At 35.1% G+C, this 25,672-nt stretch overlaps 1 protein-coding gene across 1 annotated transcript in view; it reads right to left on the bottom strand.

Annotated features, from left to right (window-relative positions):
* The window catches only part of Sema3d (semaphorin 3D), a 186,624-nt gene that overhangs the window by 95,522 nt on the left and 65,430 nt on the right, over window positions 1-25,672 (bottom strand). The window contains exon 3 of the mRNA XM_021162841.1: window positions 11,451-11,611. Coding sequence (XP_021018500.1) covers window positions 11,451-11,611 — 161 coding nt within the window. The remainder of the gene's footprint in view (window positions 1-11,450; window positions 11,612-25,672) is intronic.

Here is a 25,672-nt window from a genome sequence, read left to right as displayed (position 1 = left end):
AAAGAATGGGAATGGGTGGGTAGGGAAGTGGGGGCGCTATGGGGGACTTTTGGGATAGCATTGGAAATGTAATTGAGGAAAATATGTAATAAAAAATACTAAAAATTAAAATAAAGAATCATTTTAAAGTCCAATTAACGCTTTAGATTTTCTTAGTGTTTAGAAGTTTTACCTAAGTAATTTGCCTTTCATTTTAATCCAATTTTTTCTTCTAAAGAACTCTGATTTTATTTGTTTGTTGTTGTTTACTAGCCACAAAGGTAGAGGTTTGAATAACTTCCATACTTTACTCAAAGTAAATTATCTCAGGTTCTTTAACAAAACCAAGTCCTGATAAGAAGAATTAACATTTCTATGTTGTTTGTTTGCTGCATTGTCATCTCACTGGAAAACCACAGGAAAGTTTTCTTTTTTTTTAATCCAGAGCACATTTATTATTTTGTCACATTAAATAGTTTTAGCCATTTAGGGGTAAGAGTACTTTTACATTAAAAAAAATAAGTTTAAGATGCCTTACAAAGAAAAATTAAGCATGATACTGAGAGTTTGATTTTAAGCCTGTAAGTGGAGAGTTAAGTCTTTAAGTCTTTAGTTTTTGTTGGGATCCAGTTAACAAGCTTTTTACTTAAAGTTTGTGTGTGTGTGTGTCTGTGTGTCTTACTATTTAGTTGAAGCTAACCTGGCTCATCCAGAATCTTCCTCCTGACTCAACTTCCCAACTTTCTTAGTGATAGAATATATACATATATACTTTATCTTAGCCAGGGGACAATTCACTTTAGATTACTACTGCATCCATTCTCTGAACAGCTTACATATATTTAATTTTAAAACCTCAGTTTCAAGAGAAAGAAATGAAATGAGCTGAATAAAGGAATAAAGATGATTAGGCATTATTTCAAAATAAAAGATACCTGTAAAAAAATAAAGCTACCTGTAATTTAATTATAGAAATTTTTTAAAATGGTTGAATGAATGCACTATATATTTTAGAGAAAATTCTTAATTACAGTTTTGCTGTAATCCAATGAAATAATACTAAGAAATCATAAGAAACAAAATACAAAGCAAAAATGTGTTTTGTGGATTTTATTAATATCTCAGAGGATAACAAGCAGGCTATTAATATTTTCTTACCCATGAGATTCCAATGGGTAAACTTTATGAATGATATGAAGTAACTTTTCCATGACATTTTCAGAGTTAAAGCAGCATTCTTTTGAGATTTTATTTTATGGGTTAGATAGTATAATTTGATGATCAAAGGAAAATTTCAACTGAGGCAAAATTTGAAGTGCCATGTATTTCAAAGATGCAAAAGTCTTCAAACTTGATAAGCAAGATTCATTGAGATTATTATTCCTCCCATGCCCAACAATAACAGGTATGGAAATTGGAGATCTGAATTTGGTGTTCCCCCTTGGGGATTTGTTTTTGGTTGAGCGAGTTCACTTTTGATGCTACAAGGCCCCCTTGAGAGCTCATTAGGGAAAGGGTCTTGGGGATCATCCAAAAGTTCTTGTTTTCCAGCTTTCCTATGAGTGAATGTCAAGAGCAAGAGGACAATAAGTAATAGTGCGATCAGTGGCCATGCTTAATGGCTAACTTGGTGTTAGGCTACACTCCAGAGTATGCTCAGACTTACAATGATTGTCGTGGGATCAACCAGATCCGTGCTAAAATGGAATAGACAGAAGCTATGATCTAATGAGTAATGTGGCAAGTAGCTTACAGATCTTCTTTTCTAGTACCTACCCACTTATTTCCTTTCTTTCTCTCTCCAATAGCCTAAGCATGCTTGCCCCAAAACTCTGGACTTTATCACTCATTCTCAGCAAGTACTCTTTCTAGTCAAATTTACATACAGCTGTCGCTGCCCTCCATTCCTGAACATGTACTTCTGGAACCCTAATTGAAAAGATGTTAACTTTGTTCTCCCTATTCTTCATCTCCTTCTGGTATCTGCTGAGATGTGTTTCTTGACTGCTCTGTTGTTTTCTCTTAAAGTCAAATAAAACAGGCCTCCAGCTTAGCAAATGAGGAAAAGTGGTTTTCCTTCTTAAAATAATGTTGAAATGTCCCACATATGACATGGAAGTGATTCTTCTTTTCCCTGAGAGGGGGGCACACTGAAAGTTTAGGATGTATATATATTTCAGCTGTTAAGTGGACATACTGCTTCTTTAGAGGAACCCATTTGAATTCCCAGCACCCATGTCCAGCAGTCCACAATTGTCCCTAACTCCAATTCCAGGAGATCTGACTCTTCTAACCTCTTCAGCTCATGTACTCATAGCACAAGTCACTCAAAGACACACAACGATAGCCACACACACACACACACACACACACACACACACACACACTTTAAAATAAAGAATAAATATGTCTTGTACATGGGGTTTTTCAATGAGGTGGTCTTAGGTCTAGTTCGCGAAAATCAACTGAAAACTCTAAAAGGGAAAGTCTTGTAAAACCCATCTCATAGTGAAACTTTACAGTTTGGTGGAACAATGCAGTCACCCTCATGCAGACAACTCTAAAGAAAATAACTCCATGAAGAGGAAAGGCCCAAATCTCAGAATCTAAACAAAGGTGCCTAAGAAGGAAAGTCAGCTTTACGTTTCTGACAAGGCCAGGAGACAGGAAGGAGCATCGACAGTAGTGCCAGTAAAATAACCACTTCCTCGACACGTACCTACATCTAGATTAAGACTCATTCCACCCATGCAGGCTTGAACTGCTTCCAAAATAAGTAACATCTTCAGATGGAAGAAAATAATCCCTAAAGTTGATCACAAGTCTAATCAAGTTATATAACTAAACAGACTATTTTAGATTTTTCAGTTTACTCTCAGCCATTATGACAAAAAAACAAAGAGGTGAAATGAAGCAAAAGAATTAGATTTGTATATTGCACCTGAAGTTTATGCACAGAGAGTCCCAGCTTCTGTGTGAATCATTACTAGTGCAAGTTAAAATTGACTGAGGAAGACAGGGTTCATTTGCAAAGACATAGATAATACCCTTGGAATAATTTGTTTAGAAACCACAGTTCTTTAAGGTCTATTTAAAAATGTCAATAGTCATTATTATGCCTATGCTGAACATGGTTTTACTGCAGCCTTTACAAAAGAGTAGGAAACTGCCTGTATATGGTTGACCAGCTGTCTTAAATACATCTGAAGTTCTTTCTTGTACTTTCTGACTACAGACACGGGATAGGCTGTTAACAACCTGGGAAGAAAATCTCGGCTCACTTACTACAGTATAAGAAGTCTATTAATGAAAGAGACAAGATCTTTTCCTGTATTACTTCTGAAACATATTTTTCCTTATCCTAACTGAGCAAAAAATTAATACTTATCAAGATCCAATTTCAAATGTGAACCACTTACAGTTAATCAATTTCTGTTTTTTTCAAAAATTTCTCATCTATATTGAATTAGTTCAAATCTAAGTATGACAGATTTTTTTCATCTTCTCTGTATTATTTCTTCTGTAATATATGATCTGTCTCTTCATTTTATCTTATTTTGTTTTTTTTTAAAGGTTTATTTATTTATTATATGTAAGTACACTGTAGCTGTCCTCAGATATTCCAGAAGAGGGCATCAGATTTTGTTACGGATGGTTGTGAGCCACCATGTGGTTGCTGGGATTTGAACTCGTGACCTTTGGAAGAGCAGTCGGCACTCTTAACCACTGAGCCATCTCCCCAGCCCCCTCTTCATTTTAGATAATCAAATATTATTGATTTGTTTTATAACTTCTATGTCTTGCATCCTTAACTAGAATTAATGAAGTTGGTGTTCAATTAAATATTTATATGAAACCTAAATTTCATATTCTACTATAGCATTCTTCATGATAATACCAGAAGCTCAATGAGTTTAAGAAATAAAAACATGTCCTATTTAATATATAACATAAAATGTCATATTTAATATAACAGAAAACTATTCAGAGTATAGTCATTTATAAACCATTATCATCTTTATTCCTCTAATTATCTGTCTGTGAACCTTTTGTACTGTTAATGTTATGTTGTACCAACCTGAGGACATTGTTGACAAGACGATTCGACAGAGACAGAGAACTGGGACCTCAGAAAATCACTGAGACTCTGGACTCTACTATTAAGTCAGAGTATTATTAGAATTAATATGTAAGTATATTTTGTAACTTTTTTTCTTTCTTTCTCTTTTCTTTTTCTTTTTTAGTCTTACACCATACTTCAGATCCATACACAGCATCCACAGTCTATATCCTCAAATCGATAACATTATTAGAGATGATTGCGAAACTTGACTGGGATTAAATAGTGAACTCAAAGTCAGCTTGGACTGCATAATAAGACCCTAGCTCAGAATTTCAAGTTTGGAGAATATAGCTTAGTGATGGAGAGCCTGATGTTCTCTTCCTCATTGTTCTGTCTTCATTACAGCCACAAAGTAAGTAGCTACTTCCACCAGGCACTTGGGCACAAGAGCCTGTACTGCTAGAGGCCCTACCACAATTGTGGAATAAAAAATCCAAAACTGTGGGATATTTTTCTAAAAGCAAGACAAGGAGAGGCTGGAGAGATGGCTCAGTGGTTAAGAGCACTGTCTGCTTCTCCAGAGATCCTAAGTTTAATTCCCAGCAGCCACCTGGTGGTTTAAAACCATCTATATTAGGATCTGATGCTGATTTCTGGCATGTAGGTGTACATGTACACAAAACACTTATGTCCATAGTAAATAAATAAATAAATAAATAAATACACAAGGCTGCTTTACTCAGCATATACTGTTCATAGATCTCCAATTCTTAGTTGAATGCTTCTTAATTAAAAACAATACATAAATTGGTTATTTACTTTGAAAACGAAAAATGTACAGAAATTAACAATTTTTAAGACAGAGAAAATAAGTTGAAATCACCCCCACATTTAAGGAATATATACTCGGATGAAATATCTTAATTTTATAGAATAAGGTAAGATATCTGGCATTCCTATAAACACTTGGAATGCTATAGTAAATGGAAAGAATAACCTAGAGATGAAGTTTGCCTTGGAGAGCAAACTGTCACTGGAGAATACATTCAGATGAATGACTTCAGAAATCAAATGGGGAAAAACCAGAGTGTGAAAGCACAGGAAGATTGACTAAAGGCAAGTGAAATATTCATTTTGCAAAGAATTAGCAGACCAGTTAGAGGAAACAAACTTTGGGAGGGAAGAAGGAAAAGGGGGGAAGTGGATAAAAGGAATGGAGGAAAGAAAAAGGTGAGACAGAGTAGAGAGCAGATAAGTAATATGGAAGAATTTAAATTTTGTGAGAACCTTTAGAAGCAGGTGAAAATGAGCTCCGAGCCATAGAAACCTGAGCAGGTGACTCAAACTCACAGGCAAAGAATGGCTAGAGGTGTATATGCAGTGGAGAGATGCTTGCTCTTGTTTGTTTGTTTGTTGTAGTTCTAATTTTTAATTTTGGTGGCCATGGTGAAGAGTTTGATGTAAGAAAAAGAAGAACCTTGTTTCACTGATATTTTTGTCATTATTATTAGTGGGTTATATTGAACGTTTTGTCACAGGCAGTTGGTTCTGCCCGCTGAGGTTCTTGCTAGGACTTAACTGTCTCTTTGCTCCTGATATTTTCATGCTTCTCTCTTCCAAGTACTGAACTGAAGCACCAACCAGTATATCAAAAAGTAACCGTCATCTCAGTGTTGGTGTCTGGGGTAATCGAATTTATGCACATACACACAAGAGCTATGTGTTAGTTAAAATTCTGTGTCCTTTCCTTGTAATGGAGTCACTTTTCAGTGGTTCTAAATCTCTATTTGGATCCGATGTTGAAGTAAGACAATGCAAAATCGTATGTGCATTATCTGTATCAAAACCTGGACCAAAAGAAATACACAGGCGTTCCCATGACTAAAGGACCGATTTGGGGGAAATCCTGATTAAAGTATAAGACTTCACATCCTTAACACATATTACATTTACACTTGTTCAGAATTTTATTCTCCACAGAGATAATCTCCTTCCTATAAAAAAAATCCAAACAACTCAAAAGAGTAAGGATATGTTGTTTTTCCTAAATGCCAGAACATTATTTTTAAAAAATAGAAAACAATTTATTGCCTGTATTTCCTAGGTAGTCGAAATATTTCAAAAAGCCTGTCTATACCTGCATGATTCACCATACTACATTAAAAAGATAGCTTGACCAAATGTAATGATAATCCAAGGGGAATCATTAAGTACTTATTTCCTAATTAATTTCGAATTAAACTTTGAAGTGCTTTGTGTTCCTATTATGCCTGTGTGTGTGAACAACAATGGCTACTTTTCAGTAGGCACAGCCTTATGAGTACATGAATTTGACATACACGTTGTATGCTAAATTTTGCTTACTCCAATTGAGTACTATACACAGAACTTTTTAAATTTCCCTGAAGAAAATATTAACAACCAGACACACATAACTCAATTATGTGGAGTAGACTGCTTTAACTCTGAAGATCACAAAGGACACCCTTCAGACCTCAGAGTCCCAACATGTGTGGTTTCCTTCATGGAGTAGTGTGGATCATTGCCGAAGGGCGCTGAGCCAATGCAAACATATAGGTCTAAACACTGCTGAAGTACTATATCTCAACACTTACTGACTACTGTGAAGTACCTTTTAGCAATAGAGTGATTTATATATATTTAAATAGTGGATACCTACATAAACAGAAATTGTTTCTAGTCCATGTATGACTTTCTTATGAACTGCATATTTTATAGAGGTACAAAGATATTTCAGTTATGTGGAAAACCTCTAATTGCATAAAGTATTCAAATAATCACTTAGTACAAGAATGTCATAAGCGAAATAGATATTTTATAAACATTTACTTTACTAAATATTAGCACAGTTTGAGCATGGAATATCGCCAAAGAAAGTTATGCTTAAAATAGTCACAAAAGGAAGTTGTGCTATCAGAACTTATTTTAAGCAATGATCTAATACACTCAATTCAGATAAAAGAACCTTGTCTTCCAAACCCTGAAGGCAAGAAAGAGAGCAAGAACAGAGTCTCTTAAAAGCATGAATTGCTTATTGTTATTATACTAAATCAAGACATATTTGGGAAAATGCATTGTAAGCCAGACGGTATAAAATCAAAACTGCCAAGTTAAAACATTTTCTTTAGCCTCGTTTGTAGAAAGTGTCATCTTCTGCTAAGATATTTACTGATAAATGGAATATCACTCAATATCATCTATCTCTTCCAGGAGTATAAATATTTTTAAATAAATTACTGAATAATTAAAAATATAACCTAAGGAATAAATAGAATGGATCCACAGTATCAGAGTGTAGGGCACACCTTAAATTCAACTGTTTATTCACTACTATAAATAATATGTAGGCTACAGGATACATAAAATTTTTAAAATTTGCCCTCTATGTTATAAATTTTTATTAAGAGAATTTAATAAAAACTCATGACAATATTTTATCCCCTCTTTTCTTATAGAAACACAACTTCCATAAATGCATATGTAGATATTTGCTTTCAAAGACATTTATCAAGTTTGAGAATATATAAGAATTTCCACATTAAATATCAAAAGTATAGACAATTACTGAAAAAGATAAATGATTGAAAAGCACAAGTATCCCATCCAAGGACTGAAAGTCTGAGTAAACTGCATAGACTAAGTCAGTTTTACTTAGTTATTTAAGTAAAATATTCACACACTCACATACATGTTTTGTGATTGTTGTAGTTTTGTCTGTTTGTGTAAAAGGAAGCAGAAGATAGGGAGATGTTTCAGTCAGTGAAGTGTTTGGAGTTTGATTCCAGCCTCCATATAAAAAAAAGCTGGTTTGGAGGCAAGCATCTGTAATTCCAGCATTAAAGAGGTGGACAAAGGTGAATCCCTCAGGCTTGCTAGCTTACTACATAAGTGAAATGTGTGAGTTCCAGGTATAGTGAGATATGTTGTCTCAAAAAAAAGATGGAGAATGATAGAGGAAGTGATCCTATATTCACTTACAAATTGTATATACATCATCACACATATGCACACACATGAACATATATGCATGCATATACCACAACAAGCATTGGTCAAAATAACAGTTAATTTTTAATACAGAAATATGTTCTCTTTTATACCATTATATGTTAGATATATTATATATCATATGTGTGTGTGTGAGTATCCACATTTTTAATCTGCTTTTTTCTTTTATTGTTGGTACTTGTGATTGAATTTATGGCCAAATGCCTGCAATGTAAGTGCTATACATCTAGAAAATCAAACACCATGAGAAGCAAATTTCGTGTTGGATAAGATGTTTCACACCTGTAATGCCAGCCTTCTGGGGACAACAGTTAGCGGATCAAGAAGGTTTATAGAGAGCTTGGGCTACTGAGTAAGATCTGATCTCAAAGAAACAAAACTAACCAACCAAACAAAGAATGAAGAAAAAACGAAGAGGATGAAAAAGAGCAAAAACCTCTCCGGTGTTGATCAGGCAACTCTAATACCTACACAGGTAAGTATTTACGTGTAGACTAAACCCAAAGAGCAAACTTTATTCAAATAACAAAGTCACTCATATTTTATTATGAGTAAATGCATCTTATACATGAAGGCTTCCAAGAATGGTCATTCTAGATGAACATAGCAACATAAGCAGTTCAATGTCTTAGGATCACTGTTTGTTCAATATAACTCAGATGTATGTAAGATGTGCATGGCTTCTACTCTTCTGAAGAGAAGTAGACAATCACAGGTCAGGTGCACCATAAATTAGGAAGAGGTCACATACTTTACATTTTAAAATTTTCTATCCAGTTATCCAATCTGTAGGTATTTTGAAGAAAACAATATTTGTTGAACTCTTAGAAAATGTTAATGGATAAATCCTATCAATGAAATATCAAGAACAAAGAATACTTTTATTTTTAACACACCTGGATAACTTGTAGGATATGATAGAGAATCCATTTTGGATTTAAGTATGAATTTCTTTGATGATTTTTAAAGACTTAATTTAAATTAAACTTAAATTGACATGTAAGCCATGACAGTTGTATAAACCAGGAAGACACCATTTCATATTTGACACATGTACAAACTAAATGATGTAAATCAGATTTAAACTTCTGAGTCTATTCAAATATCATTTCCTTATGATAGCAATTTTACATAGCTGAACTTGAAATCATCACCCTGCTGCCTCAGTCTCCTGCCTTATAATAAGATGTGTACCACCATAACTGCTTGTTTAGCTCTTCGGGAGATACAATTTATTACCATCATATCCAATCACACTAGTCTACAATAGCACACATCTGACCTTCTAGCACCTGTTGACAGATGAATTAGTACCTGTGGATCATTTTTTCTTATTCTTCTCTTCTTCCTAGTTTCCCAGCTGTTAGCTACAAGATTACTCTCAAATATTATAACATTTCTAAATTCTACTTTTGAGTAAGATCTTATAATAATTGTATCTTTGTGTTTGGATTATTTAATTTATTAGAAAAATCTCCACTTCTATGTTCTTGAAAGTGATTGGATTTTGTTCTCTTTATTTTTTATTTATTTTATTTTAATTAGGTATTTTCTTCATTTACATTTCCAATACTACCCCAAAAGTCCCCCATACCCTCCCCCGTCTCCCCTACCCCCCACCCCCACTCCCACTTCTTGACCCTGGCGTTCCCCTGTACTGGGGCGTATAAAGGTTGCAAGTCCAATGGGCCTCTTTTTCCACTGATGGCCGACTAGGCCATCTTCAGCTACATATGCAGCTAGAGACACATCTTCCTCATCCATTTGATAGTTTTTGGACCCCTACTTCTCTCTCTCTCTCTCTCTCTCTCTCTCTCTCCCTCTTCCTTCCTTCCTTCCTTCTTTCCTTTCTTTTCTTCCTTCCTCCCTTGCTTAGGGATTGTTGATCTTTCCAAACTTGGGGCTAGGACAGTGGTTCTCAACCAATGGATCACAACCCCTTTGGGGTCTCATATCGGATATCCTGAATGTCAGTGTTTTATATTTTGATTCAAATAGTAGCAAAATTGAAGTTATGAAGCAGCAACAAAATAATTTTTTGGTTGGGAGTGACCACAATATGAGGGTGTGTCCAAAGGTCACGGTGTTAGAAAGATTCAAAATACTGGACTAAGGTAATACAAAAAAATTCTCAATTTTTTATGTTCATACTGAGCTAGGTCATACTCCTATATAAACACTTCAGACCTGTCCTATCAATAGTTGGGGAATAGGTAGATACTTGAGATCAATTAAATGATGAGTTTCGATGCACTCTCCAAAATAGAGTTTATCCCCTTGGGATATAGTTCACATTGGAATGTTGTTGAGAGGAGCTGTGTTTGAGCTTTAGCCTCAGTATGCAGTCTTTGTATTCTACCCTGTTTCTCATTCAAATGAGTCCAGAATTAAATCAAAGGTACAACAAGTGCAAGCTTTAAGGCTGAACTGCAGGATAGGTCATCTTTCCTGCCCTACATATGTGGATTGGCAATGCATAATAGAGAAAGCTTTCTGTCCTAACACAGTTTTATGTTTCAGTCAGTTGGGATTAGGCAAAAGTGAGTATAGAAAGTTCTGTCCATTTCTGAATTTCACTAGTCCTGAAGCTGGGACTTAATTTCCATCATCAAGTAGGAGGCACCTCCCCCACACTGTTAGTTGGGTTGAGGAGGTAATATAAACAAGCAATTTCTTCTTATGCCTTCTTCAATATGTTCTTTTTCTTTTCATTGTTTTTCAAACCAGGCTTCATGGTCTCTCATCAGGCTTCTTTAGCTTTATGAAAATTTCTGGTTTTGTGTACTGTTCAGACTGGTATTGTGGAAATATCACTGCTGGAGAATTTTACTCAGACATAACCTTTGTCTTTCTCTATATTTCCTTTAAGTGAAAAGAAATCTGTACCAACCCATACTTGTAACACTATGAATATTTATCAACTCAGAATCACTAGTCCTTGGTAGAAATTTATTAAGAAGTGAAATAAAGTATAGCAAATTTTTTTTTAAATTTCAGATCATAGGAATAGCTAATAACTGATAATTAATAGAATTTGATTTATTTCTACTTGTTCAGGAAATAATACATGCTTTTTTTATTAATTCACCTGCCATTTCTTCATTATAGATGTTTGTTTTTCTAATATGAGTAGATATTTACTATATTTTTGTTCCCTTTATTCATATTTTCAATGGCTTTAATTTTATATTCCTTAACTGAAAATATGCATAGGTACTGAAACCTATAAAAGCACAAAATATTTATCAGAGACGATATGTTTTTAAATGCTTTGTATTCTTTTTTCGGTATGTAAGACTAAGACTTCCGGAGTCACTTAACACAAAGCACACAGAAGAACGTCAGTGAATCTACCAATGATGTATACAAATAAACTGACCTTCTTAAAGTTCTTGTTCAAGTCAACCAGACTGAGCAGGAAGACATGGTCTTTGGCTCCTAGGAGCAGTATGCCCCTCTCCTCATCCAAAAGAAGAGTCTGGAAATCCAATCCTTCTGATGAACCCAAAAAGGGGATACAGGTGTTTGAAAGCAGCAAGTCTATGGAAAAGTCAAAAGAGGGAAAGAAAGGGGAAAGTCTTAGTACGAAAGATACGTAGCTGACAAAATACACACATTGGTCCATTTTGTAAATGTAGCTATACAACATGGATGCTCCAGAATAGACACATTGGAACACACTTAATATACACTTCTATAGAAACAAATGCTTTACCTTCAATAGGTGCTTAACCCTATTCTGTGTATAAAATATATTTTAAAATTAATACAAAACTTTGAACTATAAAGTATAACATGTTATATAACTAAATCTTAGTTTATAATTTAAATTATTTCATTTAGTAACTTTTGAAAACTGATAAACTTAATTGCCTCAACAAAGTATAAGACTGTCATAAATGTCATGATATTTCTTCCTCTTGTGCTTTGTAAAATTTATTTAGTATATAAAATAATGATGTTATTATTGTATTTTAATTCATAATTATTCATGCATATGCTTATATTCACTTATTACAGTATCTTGGCTCTCCTTCTAACCTTCTGTTCCTTTTCCTCTTCCTAATAATCTGTCCTTCTACAGTGTTTATGTCAGAAATATGTGTTATTTGCTCCTGTGAGTACTGTTTCATTGTCTGCTTATATTATAATTCAGCCATTCACCCACAGAAGGGCTAAATTTGTTGCTTCTAAGTCTTGGCAGCTACAAATAAAATATACACATACATGGGATTTTCTTTATATAAACTATTGATTCATTTTGAGTAAAGCATAAGATACATATTTGTTGGGTAACTTTTAGTTTTGTTAGAAACTGTCCAACACGCTTTCCATGATGTCTGAATCAATTAATATTTTTATTAGTGATAAATGGGACTCTTTTTAGCGTCACTGTTGTCAGCACTGTAGGTGTGGCCATCCTAGTGGGTGTGTAGTTATGTTGTCTTACTCTTTATTTCTCTGATGAGTCAAATATAGTGTATGAGTTCACATTCACATTCTCATTGGGCATTTGTCCTTATTGTTGTGGTGGACAATAATGTCTTTAGTTCTCTATTTTATAAATTTTGGTGTGCCTTACTACTCAAGTTTAGTAGATATTTTTACAGTTTTGATAGTTGTACCTTATCAGGCAGGTGTTTTCAAATGTTCACTTTCTTTTCTTTAATTTTTTTCTTTCTTAAGTTCTGAAAGTAAAATCTTTTATAAATAAGATTTTATTTAGAGAGTTGGAAAAACATCCTTGTTTATAACACCTGTTCTATTTGCATAAGTATCACGGTTAGATTCCTATCACCCATGTGGTGGCTAGCTACCACCTGTGACTATAGTTCCAAGGGATCAGGTGCTCCCTCTGATGGCATCAGATATACCTGTGGTGCAGAGCTATATATGCAGGCAAAATAATCATAGATGTAAAACAAATTTAAGATTTAACTTTTAGGTCTGTGTGTTGCGTGGAAGGTGGTATATGCATGTGTGTGAACCTCCTGTAGAGGCCAGATGTATCTGGTTTCCCTAGAATAGGAATTATAGGCAGTTAAGAACCATTTGACATGGATGCTGAGAATTGAACTCACACCCCTGAAATAATATAATAAATTCTATACCACTGAGGTATATCTTCATCACCTCTTTCTCCTACTTTTTTGATAATGTTTAAGTCAGTGTTTTGTTTGAATGATTGTACTCACAAAATAATTTTTTTATGTTCGAGATTATAGTAAAAATTATATTTTCTTCCTTCTCTTTCCTCCTCTAAACAACTGTACATACTCCTTCTCTCTCTTTTTCAAACTTATGGCCTCTTTCTTTTTTTTTAGATGCTCATGCATGTATGTACTTATAAAATGATTATGCATATACATTTCTAAGTACATAAATATAACCTGCTCAGCTGGCATTTTGATAGTGTCACTTGTATGAATGTGTTCAAAGCTGATCATTTAGTGTTAGATGACAAACTGTTGTGCTCTCTTCTGCAGAAGACTATCCCGCTGGGAGCATCTCTTAGATGTCTAAGGTTGAGGCTTTCTGGGCTTTACACATCCACTTCAGCATGACTGTTGTCTTCCTTTTTCTACTCAAGTTTAGGCAGTAATGTTGATGAAACTCTATAGGTATTCTTTGCAACAAGAACTCATTATAGAAAACCGTAGCCAATCAAAATGAATTGTTCTGAAGCCCAGTCTCAATGGAAACATCTGTAAAACAACCCGCCCACCTCTCGCTTAGGGTCTATTATGGATAGATTGTATGGATAAGGGAGTTTGCTGTGGTATCATGCCTCCTAACAATGGACACTTTCTTACAATTTCAGATGTATATTTCCTGTTCATATATATTTCAGATAAATGTCTGAACTACAAACTTGAATTAATCCTGAAAGAATTATAGCCTGAAAGTAAAAATAGAATAAAAAATTGTAAAACTGAAGGTAACCTCAAAATGACTTAGTACGAACTTCTAAGTTCACAAATGAAAGCATCTTATCTCCATGAAGTGAAGATAACATGCTACCGTTATGTTGTGTGCTGTCAGACAATTATAATGGATTTTCTTAGTTTCACTCTCTTTGAGACCTGCCTGCAGGCCATGTGTTTTGGGTCTGCAAAAATTGTAGACACTTTTAAGTAAACTAGAGCTTCAAAATATATTTCTTTAACCAAATAGATTCCTTAACCAAAGTACCTACAGTTGTATCTTAGATTTCTATAATCCTGCGATAATGATCACCAATAAGATGGTAATAACAAACTTATCTCTTTATTAAAGATTGAAAATAGATTAGAAATTTCAATGAGATAGATAAAAAGAGGCAGTATCCTAGAAATAGAAATATTAAAAATGTTTAAAATATGATAGTCTCAACTGCTTATAAGATAAAATTAATTCCCAAAGGTTTAATGACTATAATCAATTGGGGGATATATTTTTATTATCATGACACTTTTCTACTTTCTATTGGGTAACTGTTATTCTGCTCAATTTCTTAGGTAGAATTGAAAAATTAAATTTACCATGCTGAAAAATGCTGTAACACAGTTAGACATCTCGAATGACTGTGGTTATCAAACCAAACTTTCTCAGTAATATTTATAGAGGATATTTTCTGCACACTAGATTGACATTGAAATCTATGCTCATTTTTATTGAGGTAAATATCATTTTTCATATGAGAAGTACAATATTGAAATATAATTTTACAACTCCAAATGCCAAAGGCCTATGTTTTTGGCTCATTTCCAGTGAAAATTCCATCCTCTTCATAACCAGAGCTGAGGAAAAACAAAACAATGGAACCAAGGGAATGGCTAACACAGACATGATTAAAGCCCTTTGAAAGAATACACATCACACAAAACTCCACTGAGCCAGGCAAATCAGTATCTTCTTTGGGATTTCTCGTAATAAAAGTTGAAATGTGTAGAAATCAAAGTGTTTGAAGAGACTCCCTGGAGTATATTCTCAATGAGCTAGTAAAGTATTTTGTGAGATAGAAACCCTTATTACTTCAACATTCCAAAAGTAATCATTACTCCGCAGCGTGGATTTCCATGAAAAGTACAAAATGAAACCTGACCTAGTATAATGAGCTATAGAACAAAAGTACAAGAGTCAGATCAAAGCAGCAGGATTCTATCTGGGGTTGAAATATTACTAGAAATGTGATTTACCGATTTAGGACAAGTTCCTTGACCTCTGTGCCTCAGTTTCCTAATATACAAAATGCAGATAATAGAAACTCTATGGCAACTCCTATCAGCTTGCAGAACTGAAGCATTAATATGACATTGGCATTAGAATAGTGGTTAGCACACACTACATCCTATGAGTTGATCAGTTACTATAGGATTGATGATGAGATCATTTTGAACTGTATGTAAATTCTATGCAAATGAAATTATAACATTTCCTAATTTATATAACTTTCTTGATAAGTAGAAGAAGTTATTTATAGCATTTCTTAAAGTTATGACTGGCAACTAAGAAAAAGTTAATAAATATTGTTGTTTTAATTATTACTACTAATGTCCACATTGGGCCAAAAAAAGTTTTTATTAAAGAAACACATTATCTTATCTTCTAATAAACCAGAACTATGAAGATTGAAACATATCTGTTAATTTATGATATCCAAATACTTATAAAAGAATGTTTATTACCCAAATGGTTGTATAATGCAACATGTGTTAGGCATTGTTCGGGGTGTTCATATTATTGTATTAGAGAATCCTCCAGCAAAATCTCTTGCATCATTTCACACACACACACACACACACACACACACACACACACACACACACGTATACATATATATACATAGGTGTGTGAAAATATATATGAAATATGTATAGGAAAATAAAACTCAACACATGTAAAATACACTCTAGGAGAGGTACAAAGATTCCTTCTGAGACATCCCTTATTCAGTATCTCCCTGCTATGTCCTTTATCAAGCTGACAATGCTGTGTATTCAAAGCAGTGATTGCTAAATAAATCATTAGGGTAGAATAAATTGAGCTTCATTATATACCAAAACCTAGGTCATTCATATGTCTTGATCAGGCCAGTACTGTAACTTGTCATGCCATCTTAAGATAGCCAGTGCCATTCACTAAGATAATTTTGTAGAGACTGTACACAGGAAGCTCTTACCGCAGCTTGTTATTATAATTCTACTCATTACCATTGATTATTCTGACTTCTATTATTCTGACATATAACTCTTTGGGCACATATGCCTAAAACAAACATAATATATGAAGATTTTACTATCCTTGCCAATTTTATGAATCTGGTTGTCTTGAAAATTGTTTCCAGTGGAAAAAAGGGAACAAGTCTGTGTCAGCTCAGGACAAAGACCAGGTCTCCCTTGAATTTTATTTCTAAATATCTTCCTTACAGTCTGGGAAAATTAAGAACTTAATGACTATTTGTACCATGAAATTCAGTCTATTTAATATAGAATATACGAGATTACAAAAAGAGGAAACTAGACATATAATGTCCAGATAGCCAAGTGCAATGTCAGGCATAAGAGCTCAACTATTATGTAGGTGACTGAAAACTGTGATTATGGCTTTTTTCTTTCAAGGAAGTGCCAAGGACTCATATTGAGTGTTAGAGAGATAAACATGCATACAGTGCTCAGGATGGATGAGGATGGGAACTGGTGGTATCGGGAAGACTACTCAGAACTTTCTGAGCCAAGAAGAGTCCCTGAAATGCACACGCGCCATTTCAAGGACACAGGCATGTAACAACTGTGGTTACTTTTTTTTTTTTTTGCCTCTACTTATACAAGGAGAAAAATAAAGTTGATATATTCATTTGCTGTATTCTATTTCACCATAACAAATTCTATTTGATTTGGTTTCAAACAAACTTAACAAGAAAACAGCTGCAAAAATATTGACTAGCCTGAACGAGCATCGTTTCCAAATGATTTAGTGTTGTACTGTGACAGTGCTAGCATCAAAGTGATTAAAGCATGCCTCACCAACCCTCTGTAGCCAAATAAAATAATTAGACTAAGGCATTATACATGAAAATTTCTCAAGCTGACAGATATGTTAGGAAAAGACCTTGGGACAGAGATTGGAACAGGTTCCCTCTTCCCTAAAGAGCTTATCTTTCTTGCATTTTTGCCAAACCAAGCAGAGTTATTTTTTTTTTGTTTCCATGAGATCATAAACTAAAACCCAGAGAACAATAATTCTAGAACATATATATCTTTACACCTAAAGTTGACACACAACCTGAACTTCAGGAATCAGAAATGGCCAGTAGCTATTCAGGGTGCAAACTTCAGAGTTTTATTTATTCACCTGCATTGGAAATACTCAAGGATGTAACGGTCAGCATTGTTATCATAAAGGCCTGCAACCTGGTTAGGATTTCTTCCTTTTCTGCCTTTAGTGAAAGGGCAAGGCTGTCCCTTCTCATGTCCCATGCTGAGGTCTGTTGTGTGCTAAATTAAACAGACTCACCCTTGCTTATGTCAAGCAGGATTTGAATTTGGTCCCTAATGATCCCTTTGCTTGTTCCATATGATCGCTGAGCTGACCCGCCAGGCACCTTTGAAGGTGTATCAGTGCATTCTATCTGTCACATTCTTCCAGGTTTGGAATTTCACCCACATACTTAAATCAACACTTTTGTATTAGAAACATAATCTTGGAAGTCCTGTAATTTAATTACATTCAAAATAAATGAATTAAATATGACAGTATTTTCTATATGCTTTTTTATTTGTTTGTTTGTTTGTTTGCTTTTTTGAGTCAGGCTTTTCCAATGTAGCCCTGGCTATCCTGGAACTCACTCTGTAGACCAGGCTGGCCTCGAACTCAGAAATCTGTCTGCCTCTGCCTCCCAAGTGCTGGGATTAAAGGCGTGTGCCACCACTGCCCGGCATTTTCTATGTTTTTAAGTAGCAACACCATCTTCTGCAATGGATTTGATAGATGGCAGAGAAGGGTTTCATGGCCCATAACCCATTATAGACAACTGGAAAAGTTTCTGAGGTTCAAAAACTCCATAAAATACACAAATTTCCATGTCTATAGGCATATACACTTTTCTTTCCTTCCTTCTCCTTGTCTTTCTACCTTCCATATTTTCTTTTCAAATCTCTCTGTGCACATGCATGATCCATCCCCATGCACCCACAAATACAAACAATAAGCTCAGGTGTTGCTCCTTGGCTTGTTCCTTCTCTTTGTGTCTTGTTTGCTGCTGTCTACTCCAGGATAGCTGGTATATAAGCTCCCAGGGCTCCTTTCTGCCTTCCATCCATCTCACTGTAGAAGCACTGGGTATTAGAGATGCATGCTATCACATCTGGCTAAACATATGTTCTTGGTATTGAAACCCTGGTCCTCACTCTTAAGCTGAGTTATTACTCTACCTAACTCTTTTGAGACAGATCTCATGAAGCCTGGGTTGGCTAAAGCCACTATGTTTTCAAAGATGACCATAGATTTCTGACCCATCCTGCCTTTACAAGCCTGTCATTGCTGAGGTTCTTGACTTTATGGGATGTATCCAAAGAGAGTTTCTGTAGGCTTCATCAACCATTTTTTATATCTGTCAAGTGTGATAAGGAAACCGTGCTTGTATATAGTCGGTATAAGGAAATTAGTGTTCTCTTCAAATTTGATTTTGAAAGTGCTGACAAAGTCTCCTGAACACCTGTCTTGTGTTGGAAAGAGCTGATAGCATAGGTCAAGACATGGCTGTGCAACACCAATGCCATTGGGAACCCACAGCCTGGTAAAGAAGCTAAACCACAGCTGAAGAGAAAATGCACAGTGACAAGAGTACTTAAACTAGTCAGACAAGAGGTATCTTTAGTAGTGACATGGGATGGACTTATTTTCTATAACTAACTTACCAAACCTGATAATGCCACTTTAACCTCCTTGTTTCTGGGTGAGACTGAGTACTATGGTATAAGAACTTTTTAAAATTTTGTTAAGATACATGACTTATCAAATAATAAGTTAACCCACATCTTCATTCCTGAATGCCACTCTTGCTTCTAAAAGTAGGTAGCCTCTGCCTTTGAGGGGGAAACACAATTGAAGTATTAAATAATTATAAATATGGCAGATATTATCGATCATCATGCATGACTGTCAGGATGACACTTAAGACAGAAATGATTAGTGGGCTTCTTATTATAGATTTTTCCCTTTGTGTTAGAGCCCTACAGCAAGGACGCCTCTCGGGTGAAATGGGCAGGTCTCCTGTTTGTGAAGGGCAGGGTAAGGACAGGGCAAATCCTGTTTTTTATTGAAACAAATGCTTGCTTTGCAAAGAATTCTTTGTATTTCCTCTTTAGTGTCCTGCAATATAATTGTTCATTCAGCTCATGTGACCTGATGGTCTTCATTCCTCCTCTTTATCCCCTCAGAGGAAGGGAGTGGTGAGTAATAACGAATCTAATAAATTTAGGATTAAGCAACACAGACTTCCTCAGTTTTTGAGTGCTAAATGAACATGACCTTAAACCCTTGAAAATTAAATTTACTGCCTGAGATCCTGACCTGGGTGGAGTTGGCAGTTTCTCTCTTAAGACTGCATGACTGACAAATGGCTCTGCACATCCTTTAAAAAGAGAGTCCTTTACTAGATTTCACACACACACACACACACACACACACACACACACACACACACACACACGAATCTTCATTTAAGAAGAGAATCAGCTTTGAAGAAAGTCAGATTTCATCCCAGGCCAATCTAAGGACCACATTTTTTCAGGAGGAAATCTTGCATATAAATATAGATGCAGATCAAAGCTCATCTACTCCTCTCTGTCAAGTCAGGGGACTCACCAGAAGTGAGTCCTACCCTCTGTTCTTTATCCTCAAGGAAATAGCTGTCATATCATGATGACTGAAGACTCATAAACACAGAGGTATATATAGTATCCTCTATTAAATATATTTAAACCATTTGCATATAATACTTCCAGCTTGTATTTCTACTTCAAAATTGATACTAAATTTAACCACTCTCCTAATTCTGTATTTTTTGGACTTTACAAATTAACTGATTGGTTGTCCTAAAATCTCCTTTATGGGGTTACTTCAAAGAGTTTCCCACTCTTTCCATAAAGACTTTGGCTGGCTCACTAACAATTGAAGGTTGGTGTAATAAAGCAGAAACAGCAAAATATTTATGGTAAAATAAAAATTAACTTCCAGTATTGTAATTTGTTGAGTTCCTTCAACATCTATAGCAGCCTATTTGTAATTCCAGCCTTTATTCCTAGGAAAGGCAGTCCCTTTAATGCAATACAGAAGGCATTAATTGATAATGGTCATACATGACTTCCATCAAGATTTTTTTAAAAAAATTTTTTATTGTAAATTTTCTTTATTTACATTTCAAATGTTATCCTCTTTCCCAGACTTCCAACAAGTTTTAACAGTGTCCAGATCAAATGCAAGCCTTTAGATGACAGGTGACTCATTACTATCTACATAAACATGCTAATCCCAATCAACATGTCTGAATTTAGCCAACTGTTCAAAAATATAAAGGATACAAAAGAAAGAATTTTGTCCGGATTTATTCAACCCAAAATCCCACAAAGGAAGACTTCAAAATTCTAGATGTATGTGATATTGTCAGTTTGCTAGGTAGCATGTTGACCATAAATTCTTGTTCTCATGAATGCAAGTTCAAACAAAGAGAGTAACAATAAAACTAAATTCTTGCTTATTCTACGATGGAATGTTGAATATAATTCTGTTTTTTATGCTGGAGAATATTAAATAAAGTAATAAGGAATGAGATTGATTTCACTCACAGAAATATTAACTAGAACCAAAGTATATTATATTATCAGATCTATGTTCCTATCAGGACAAGATGTGGAGTAGGAGCTTAACAATTTTATCTTGTCACATGATTGTCAACATGATTTTTTGTTTTGTTTTGTTTTGTTTTGTTTTGTTTGGTTTGGTTTGGTTTGGTTTGTTTTGTTTTGTTTTGTTTTGTTTTGTTTTGTTTTGTTTTGTTTTGTTTTGTTTTTCAAGACAGGGTTTCTCTGTATAGCCCTGGCTGTCCTGGAACTCACACTGTAGACCAGGCTGGCTTCGAACTCAGAAATCTGCCTGCCTCCACCTCCCAAGTGCTGGGATTAAAGGCGTGCACCACCACTGCTTGCCTGATTTCCAACACTTTTAAATCACAACTCTACTCTAAAAGGTTAGATTTTAATTGTGGATAATCCATATAAATATATCACAGAAGTCACTTATGACCCTTTAAACCAATAGTTTCAATAGTGAGTCTTTTTAAAAATTTCAAAACATGTTTTCATAAATTCCAATTGTTCTATATAAAAATCATTCCCATGAATACTTCCCTGGGAAGCAATGACACAATCTGACACAATGGAGTGGACTTTCTCAAAGGAAATTGGTCCTGCCATATTTCTTTTCCTGGATCCTTCCTTCAAGGCTTTTAGACTTCTCAATTATCAAGCAATGCTTAAAATCAAAATTCGACTCCAAACATTAGTTGGCATGTACTCCAGAGAAGTACATGATCTCTCAAAAGTAACAGATCTCTCAAAGTCTCATCTTAATACTTTTGAACTGGAGTTGTAAAGCAAGAATAAGAAAATAAGAAGATTCCTCATAGTAGGATTATTTCAAAACAGAGAGCAAAAGGTTACATATTCATTATGCCTTTTTATAAAAAATCATATTTTAAAATACTTATAATGTTAAAAACATCAATTTCTCTTAAGTTAGATGAATGCATATCAAACAATGGTCAAGTCATATGTGAGACGTTGGTCACAGCTGAGATGCTTCACGCCATCTGCATCCCGAGTCTTTGAACATGCCTCCTGTTTTTCCTGGAACGTGTTCAAACCATGTCCTCACTCTTTCTATTATGAAATTTAAAGTAAGTTGTCACATATATGTCTTGATTTCATTTATCATGCTGGTCACTTGTGACATTTGCTCCTAAATTTCCACTGCCTTGCAGAAATTTTCATATTGTCTTTTCATTTAAGCAGATGCCAATTATCTTTAAAATTTTTTCTCCAGGTTTTGTCCAGATGATGGTCTCTGACCTTGGTAGATATAATCTGAAGACTGACATTGTCCTTCTCACATGCCTGCAAGAGAGTATTTCTCCAACTCAGGCAGTATTTGTACAGTATAAGCAGTAAAATAATATGTCCCACTTATACTTCTATATTCTCTACAAGTTGTTTATGTCTCATGAACTTTGTGATATCTGTTATGACTTCAAATACACCTAAAGTCCCACCACCTCTTATAAGTTTTACTTCAGTTCCTTAAAGTTGTTAGTTTTACCTCTAAGGGTGTCTTCCTTTAGACTGTAATGACTCTGGGCACACAAACATGTCTCCACACCCAACATTTTATTCAGATTTAGTTTTCTTCTCTTATTTCTTTACTTCTTTTGGATTTTGAATAATATCTGTCATCACCTCTGCATCCATTTCACTTCCTGGACACCAATACCCCACTAAAATGGAAGATTTAATTGAAAGTTCAAAAACAAATTTCTCTACTCCTCAAATATTTATTCTTTACAAGTCAGGCTGAGATTCAAATCATTCTTTTAAATTCCTTAAATACACTTACAAATTATTTTGTTTGAATCAATCATTACCTGTCCATCAACCCCTACACGTGACCTTACTAATTTTCTTAATAATCACTAATTATGTAAATTCTCTAATGAAAATTCTCTAATGCGAATGGGTACTTTACACAAAATATTTTAAACTTTTTCAATATTGAAGGTCAATTTCATATTATATTTGAAATTGTTTAGAACATTTTTTCTAAATGTACTACAACTGTCATCTTTAAATAGTTATATTGAGTATTCCTTTTGTTCCTTAAAAAATCTAGCACTCCAGCTGACAAGATGGCTCAGCATGTAAAGGTACTTACCATATAGCTTGAAAATCACAATTGGATCCTTATGTCTCAGCTGGGCGTGGTGGTGCATGCCTTTAATCCCAGAACTCAGGAGGCAGAGGCAGGCGGATTTCTGAGTTCGAGGCCAGCCTAGTCTACAGAGTGAGTTCCAGGACAGCCAGAGCTATACAGAGAAACCCTGTTTCAACCCCCCCCCCAAAAAAAAAAGCCTATGTCTCACATGGTGGAAAGATAATGACTCCTGTAAAATTTCCCTTGACCGAAATACACATATTTGGCAAGTATATCACACACACACACAGAAACAGACACACAAACACAAAAATGTATTTTAAAATATCCTAGTTTCTCTTGTTGGTAAGAGTAATAATTAAGCCGGGCGTGGTGGTGCACGCCTTTAATCCCAGCACTCGGGAGGCAGAGGCAGGTGGATTTCTGAGTTCGAGGCCAGCCTGGTCTACAAATTGAGTTCCAGGACAGACAGGGCTATACAGAGAAACCCTGTCTCAAAAAAAAAAAAAAAAAAGTAATAGCTAAATTATTGCTATATTTCAGTACATGAAAAATTATAATAAAGATAGAACTAATGATTTTCAAAGTGCTGTTTGTTTACCTTGATCCTTTCTTACCATGCAGGCAGATTTTGTTACAGATTGTTAATAATGCTGAGATGCTAATGTGTCATCTGGAATCCCAACTGTGGCTGCCTGTGGTGACATCCACATGCTCATGTCAGAGGGAAGAAGATCTGGGAAACCAAAGCCATCTAGAGGATTGTATCTCAAGATTTACCTTTCGTTCAAGTCAGCTGTGATTCTTTTTAGTACACGGACTGTCATTCAAATCTAAGAGCAGAGTTAAGGGTGTGGATTCCTGAGGTGATGTTGAACCCCATTCAGAACAGAAATGCAGGAAAACACTAATGCCTCTTTTGTGCACTGCTTTCTTGAATTTAAGAGCTGGATTCTTTCCTTTTTAAAAACAGAGCCTCTCAAATTCTTAAACCTATAGTGAAATTATGCATTTTTACAAAATTGTATTGGTAAGATCTGAACACTACTAAGGCATTCCTACAGCTAATGGTTACATGCAGTTGACAAGCTATTTTACTTAAACTAAAGATGTAAAAGCTGTTAACAACTCAAATCATCTAATACTGAAGGGAAGGAAATTCCTTTTAATGGATAGAATCTCATAGAGTAATTGTAGGATTAGATTAACTATGTGTGTGTTTTTTAAAAGGGTTTGTTGTATTATCTGTGACAACCTTTCTGCCAAAAATGCTGAAATATCATTATGTATATAAAGACATAAATGTGCACTATATGTGCTTTTCAAAGACACATACTATTCAAACTATTTGAGTTTGTCACAGTTTTCATTTAGTGATAACATCTGAGAGCAATTTACCTATTATTTAAATTCATCCTGAAGAAGAATCTACCACCCAGGAGACCCAGCTTTTGGGTGAGGAAAGAGACCAGGAATTGCAAGGGGCTTTTCTGATAGTGCACAGAGAGTGCATGATAGAGAAGGGTGGAACCTTCTTGTGTCTTCCATTCTTGGACTTCTTCTGGATGTGCTTTCTGTATTAATATTTAGAATTAATATATAAGCAAGATATTTTTCTACAAAATTGAACATATAGTTATAAATGAGTATATTAACATGAGTTCATTACTATTGTGTCTTCCACTTTGCATTACAATTATTCTCTACATTACTGAAAGACATGATGCGTAATATGGCTCTAGTCAAACACACGTGATAAATATAAATTTTCTATCCTGGATGAAATGTGTGTTTTCTGCTTTCATGTTTGTTAAAATACAAGTGCTTGAGGCCCTGAGCTGATTTTGTGGAAGTCCATACTACCCAGGCAGAGGTGCTTCCTCAAGAAGCCGGACTATACACACACAAAAAAAGAAATGCTGCTGGGCTTGGTGGCACACACCTTTAATCCCAGCACTTGGGAGGCAGAGGCAGGCAGATTTCTGAGTTCGAGGTCAGCCTGGTCTACAAAGTGAGTTCCAGGACAGTCAGGGCTATACAGAGAAACCCTGTCTCAAAAAACTAAANAAAGAAAGAAAGAAAGAAAGAAAGAAAGAAAGAAAGAAAGAAAGAAAGAAAGAAAGAAAGGAAGGAAGGAAGGAAGGAAGGAAGGGAAAGAAAGTAAAGAAAGAAGGAAAGAAAGGCCGTGAGCCAACACTCAAGACCTTTGATGTTCTAACTCCAGCCAAAATCTGACTATGTATATTCTAGAGAGTCAAAATAACAACAGCCTACCTTCACCAGACTCTTGACCCAAGGACTAGGATCCATTTGCTTATAGTAAAGGCACCAAGTTTCATGGTGGCATGCTCTTCCATATCAGTAGTCATTAAAAATGGGGGACTGCCGTAACATAAACATTACAATGTGGCTTTGAGAATTTTCTTTGTTTAAACAATTGTACATCTAATTGTCTTTTGAATCAGCACTGTGACTGTTTTCAGAGGCCAGAGGAGGAGGTGGGATGTCTTATTTTGGAACTTTCATTATTTCTTTGAGGCACAGCCTCTCCCTGAAGTTGCGGCTTGCCTTTCAAGTAGTCTAGAAACCAGCAAACCTCAGCAAGCCTCTTATCTCTGTAATTCCATCCACCTCAGA

The sequence above is a fragment of the Mus caroli genome, chromosome 5, assembly GCF_900094665.2.
Source record: "Mus caroli chromosome 5, CAROLI_EIJ_v1.1, whole genome shotgun sequence".
Lineage (NCBI taxonomy): Eukaryota > Metazoa > Chordata > Mammalia > Rodentia > Muridae > Mus > Mus caroli.
Note: the sequence above shows the minus strand (reverse complement) of the source record. Positions and strands in the feature narration are given on the sequence as shown.